General features: G+C 40.6%; 1 protein-coding gene across 1 annotated transcript in view; it reads left to right on the forward strand.

The window, feature by feature from the left end:
- The window catches only part of KIAA1598 (KIAA1598 ortholog), a 49,163-nt gene extending 44,562 nt beyond the window's left edge, over positions 1 to 4,601 (forward strand). The window contains exon 15 of the mRNA XM_009325914.1: positions 4,368 to 4,601. Coding sequence (XP_009324189.1) covers positions 4,368 to 4,578 — 211 coding nt within the window. The 3' untranslated portion in view covers positions 4,579 to 4,601. The remainder of the gene's footprint in view (positions 1 to 4,367) is intronic.
- The last annotated feature ends 1,100 nt before the right edge of the window (positions 4,602 to 5,701 follow it).

Below are 5,701 nucleotides of genomic sequence, written 5' to 3' on the forward strand. Positions count from 1 at the left end.
TTTCCTGCACTTTCTTCACAGATGTCTGGTACTGGTACTATCAGAGGAGGTAACCAGCGGACTAATTCGCTAGTGTCACTGTTTGTATTCCCCGTAATTTCCTTTTGACAAATGCCGTAGTGTGATGGAATTTTTTGTTCATTGAAGACTTTCAAGACTTGGAATTGGTGTATTTTTTACTATTGTTCAGTATTAGCCTTTGGTCCTGTCTGTTGTATTCCCCTGCCTTGTTAAAAATTCTGAAATATTTCATAAACACATCTTGGCTTTTATTCTCGGTAAAAGTTTTTGAGGATAAAATTGACTCACCTCTTGTGGTCTGGCATGCAACAGACAGACCACGGTGGCACTCTGCCGAGCTGAGACCCACTCTCCTGTACAGGCTGACACCACGGGCTGGTTAGTCCGGGTCGGAGGCAGGACAGCTGAGCTGCTGTTACTTGGCAAACCCTCCTAGCATGGCAGTTTGGACAGGACATAGAGATTGGAGTATGAAGCTTGTTGCACGAGTGATGTTTGTCCTCAGTTACAGGGATCTTGTAGGAAAATGGGAATGCTGGGGTCAGGGTGGGAGGTAGTTAGCTAAACAGCAAGCTGTAACTGACATGCAGGCATGGTTTTCAAGCGTTATGAAGAGGCAACTGGTGGCGAACAACTGTCAAATTAGCGTTTCATACTTCAAATCTCATCTTTTGGGGAGTAAGGAATAGTAGTGGTGGAGTTTTATTTTGGTTTTGAAAGCAGTTTTGCTTTGAAGAAAGACGACGGCTATTTTAGCATCCTCGATTAGGGAGCTCGTTGAAAAGACCAAGTATACTAATTTGATGCCATGTTAGTGTTGGCTTTTGTAGCAGAAATGACTTCATTCATACCATCTCAGATTCCAGGCAGAGTATCTACATGGAGTCTCCCACGTTTATACTACGTACTTGCAAAACCAGTCTTTGTTGGAATAGAGTTTTGCCAGTGTTTTCTAAATATGCTGTAATAAACGTGGGTTTTCCTACAGTGTTTTCCTTGAATGGTTTCCTTTAGCATTCTGCTTTTACATACCGTTAGGAAATTGGAAGGGACTTCGTCCACTAAAATTTTCCATGATAATTTACATAAAATTCTGGTTTCTAATGGAAATGTATTACAATGGTTTCATGAATAGAGCACGGAGCAAGGTTAAATAATACCAAGGTTATAATATTAACCAGCGGAAACAAAGTCCGAGTCTCAGTTGACAATCCGATCCTTGGTTTGTCCTTTTGTACTCCTACTGTAAATTATTTACAAAGGGCGCAGCAGTACTAGTTCACAGATGGCCCGTCAGGCGTAACCCTTTATTTTTACACCTTCTGTAGCTTCTGTAACTATAGAATAGTTATATATTATAGTTACATATAATAGAATATATTGCTTTTGATACTCTTCTATCACAAGCAGTCCTCAGTACTGCGTGGGACTTTGCATATCCCATACAATTAAACTAAAATGCATTTACCATCTAAATCTGGATTTCACAGTACAGATTTTATGTGTTTAGTCATAAAAATATACGCAGACTTAGGAACAATTATGTATGAATGAGTACAATAGAACTAGGCTCTCAATTTTTGGCTTAAATATATAGTTGGACAAATAACAAGAATACTGATAACAACATTAACAATCTTAATGAGGGAAGAGCTTTGCATAGAGCTAAATGCAAATACCTTGGCTGGACAAATTTGTAATTGTTCAAAACTGTGGCTAACTATATCTGTACTAATTGCTTTTCCCAGCTTTATTTGTAGCAGTAAAACCTGTTTTTTGAAAGGGAGCACCAAAATTATGTTCATCCTTGCACTGAAACTTTCTTACGCCTGCATTCTGCTCTTGACAAACTATGGAAAAAGAGCTATGAATACCTGATAAATAGGGTTAATAATTTTTAACAATACCTCAGCTGTAACAGCAGCGCTGTCAGGCTGGTGCTGCAAACAGTGTAAAGGATTTGAAGAAGGGAATGCTAGTACAACAAAGTCTGAATAGTAATTCTTATTTTTATGCTTGAAACACTGATTTAATCACTGGTTTTCTCCATTAAACTACTTTATATCGACATCTTTCATTTTTCTGTCCTTTGAAGGTGGTAAATATGATTGCCGTTTTATCCATTTTTGTTATAAATGAAACAGACTTCAGAGCGTTTGGCTGTGCATCAGTTGTTGGAATGCTGCCATACACTAATGCAGACTCCCCACTGTGAGCCCAGTGAAGAATTATACTTTGATTCACCAGATTGTATTAAATAGTCCAGCTGTTGGGATTTGAAAGATAGTTACCTCCAAAGCGAAATAAAAATGAACTTGGCATTTATGGCTTTGACCATTTTTATAGGGTTGGGCAATCAGCTTTTCAGAGGTAGCACTTTTTAAAATAACCCTCTTCTGGTTACGCTGCTTTAAAAAGTTTAATTTGCTGTAACATTCAAAATACCGCACCTCGTATTTTCTGGAATGATTGGCAACTTTTGCATAAAATAAGCATTATTTTCCTTATGAAATCACTAGCTTCTGATGATAATCAAATGAGTCTGAAACTGTATCTATTAGCGCCAATTTCTGCATTAATTAACTTATACCGAAGTTCTAATGTTAGAGACAATTCTTGTAATTAAAGCTTGAACATGGAATTTCATTCGCTATATCCAGCGCTTCAGTAGCAAGCTGAGCGAATTCTTTCTGAAATAGAAAGTGCAACAACTGTTGTTTCTGTGATTATTTATTTGTGTTTGACCTGTACATTTACTCTCTCCCCGTCAGGTGGGAGCCAGTACCTTCTCCGCCCCACGCTCTTAATTGTTGAGTGAGGTGACCTCTTTTTTCCTTGTTATTTTCTCTAGGACAAAGACTGTCACAATAAAAGGCAGTTGAGAGCAGGCGGATCCAGTAGCTGAATTTCTTTCTCTGGCCTCCGGTTGATTCTACTTTTTCCTTTCAAGGGTGTTATCTTAGCAGTACGGAAGGCCGTTCCTTTATGAGTAAGCATGAAAAAATTAAAAAAAAAAAAAACCAACAATAAAATAAAAAGAAGGCTCTGGACTAGCAAATGCAGTTGCATTCAGCAGCTCTACAGTTAGGCTTCCCGGGAGCGCGGGGCCGCACGCCCACTGGTGCACGCAGGACCTTCCGGCACTAAGGATTTTTGCACCTGTCCAGTTTGGTGGTTGTAGCTGTATCGGTGCGGACGTCTATACGGTGTTCATACCACTGTGTAAGGCCCTGCCTAAAGGTGGGCGGAGTACGTGCGTGTGACTGCCCTCTCTAAGCATACCTGGTTACATGCCCTCAGGCGCACAGGGCCAACAGGCTCTGGGAAGGACGGTGGAGGAGGTATAAACCCATGCTTGTAAGCTGCCTGCCTGCCCATACAGCAGCGTTAAGATGGCATAGGATCTGCCACTTGTTCAGGTCGTGCTTTCCCAGCGTTTGCTTTGCTCTCTGCTGGTGCGTTCTAGCTAATCTAAGGATTTTCCTGCACGTTTTCAACACTAGTACAAAGCTTTTGAATATAGACAAGTGCTTTTAGTGTTTATAGCACGATGCCAGCCTCGACAAATAACCCTGGTGTCTCTGACCTTTCCTTCCTCTCTCCCCGCTCAGAGGGCTTTTTACCCGCAAGAATCCCTGCGCTGCAAGCAATCAAGACGTAACCCCATTTCTGCAGTACAAGATGTAGGTCTAACGCCCTCTGTATTTCAGCAAATCCAGTCGGTGAATTTTCAGAAATCATTTGCACTTGCTCCCAGTCAGACCACTAGCAGCCTCTTGGTGCTGAGCCACGGCGGAAAATCTGGTTACACTGCCTCTACCTCCCTGTCATACGGTAGAGTGTAGTACAGTGAAAGCCCTGTGCAAGCTGCTCTGGGATGCAGGTGTGGAGAAGAAGCCACGTTCTCCTTTCAGGCCGCAGGACTATTAGCCTCCAGGCTACGGGAACCGGTAGCGTTTTCTCTGGGTGCAGCTGCCCTGTTGGACATGGGGGAACCTAAATCCAGCTCCGAGATGAGCAGAGAGAAAATAAATTCTTAAGACTTTAAACTGATTCTTTCATAGTCTAGGGATTTTTTCAGTGCTTTATAAGTTTGTTTTTTCTGTTAAATATCTTCCATTGCTAGCTTAACAGATGATCCAGGAGAGGTAATGTGACTGCTGCATTTTGTGAACTACGATCTGTATGTAACAGCTGTAAATCTAGAAATCTCTTCACTAGTTTAGTAGTCCCGTCCTGGTTATACGTGCTACTAATAATAGCAATGCTTTTCCGTGTATTTATATTCTTTCTCCTAAATATGTGAACTCTTATCTGTATTCATGTATTTATTCTTTTTCCTTTAGATCAACTAGTCAAACGGAATTTACAAGAAAAGCTTCTAGCAGTGAAAAAGAGACAGAATCCATTGTAGTTTTAGATCCTGTTTCCACCAGCGGGGATCAGACGTCTGAAAACACGCTGAATCAGAACAAAATCAAAGAACAAAAAAGCAAGCCGCCGCATAAAGAAACGAATGCTGAGAAAATAAAAGAAACAGACAGTTCTAACTGCTAATTGCTATTCTGAAAGGCTGTAACTTTCGGGAATCCTTATCTGGACATGTAAATTGCTTAGGTGTGTTACTAGGGGCTACTGTCCGTACTCCAAACCATTTTCGATAATAGATTGAAATGGTCTTTCGTATGCAGTTTTGTTACATGCATTAAAGTGTTAAATAACTATGTATCACTCAAAATCCCTTTCCCATTTTAATTTCCCAGGTAGGGTTAGTATTTTCTTAGCTATTGTCAGTTACCTTTTCTTTAAAACTGTATTTGAAAAGGCTTTTTTAGTTATTCTTTTGTTGAGAAGGTACCTTGTTAAAGGTCCATTCTAAAGCTTGCCGGAAGCCCCTTGCATCCCCCTTGAACTGGACAGGTTTGGGTTAGACCCGATGAAGGTGATTACACACACATCAGCTTTAGTATGGGGGCTATTACTAATAATTAAAAAATGAGGTTTTAGACACATTGCTTTAAAAATATTTTGATATCTACTTAAACCAAGATCTTGTAGGTCTCCGTTCTGCTGTCTCCACACACGCTCTTTTGAGGAAATTAAAAGCACAAGCGTAACACTTCCGTTTCAGATTCCCCAGTGGACAGCTAGCCCAAAGACTGAAAAGCAGAGGCAGTGCAGCATGTCATTTTGGTACCAAGAGTTTTGGTAACGATGGCCAAAGTCAGAAGTTCGTGGGTTGAGATTGGTGCTCTCATGTGGATGAAAAGTTTTTCAAAGGAGGATGTACCTCCTGGTTTTTGTTTCAATGTTGCATAGCAAAGTTTGGAACTGCTGCAGCAGCAGTCTGTATTTGCTGCTGCAAAAAATAAGCTACCCTAGGCTCCCGTGAGTACTGAGTACCTTTGGGATTCAGTCATTCGAGGATTGCAAGTTATTTGGAATCAACATTTTGAGCACTTCCAGCTGAAACCTCACCACACTAACAAATAAGGCTTTGCTTTGAACCTGCTACACACCGGTGGCATTAATTTCTTTATTAGATAACACTTTAGATGTCTCTATTTGATGACAGAAATCCCAGTGTCCCTCAGCCCTTATTTCCTATGAAGACAGTGAAATAGGTACACAATTGATTTGCTCCACTGCCAATTCACATTCCATTGTAGTCTCTTCTTAA

Source organism: Pygoscelis adeliae, unplaced genomic scaffold, assembly GCF_000699105.1.
Source record: "Pygoscelis adeliae isolate BGI_AS28 unplaced genomic scaffold, ASM69910v1 Scaffold4, whole genome shotgun sequence".
Lineage (NCBI taxonomy): Eukaryota > Metazoa > Chordata > Aves > Sphenisciformes > Spheniscidae > Pygoscelis > Pygoscelis adeliae.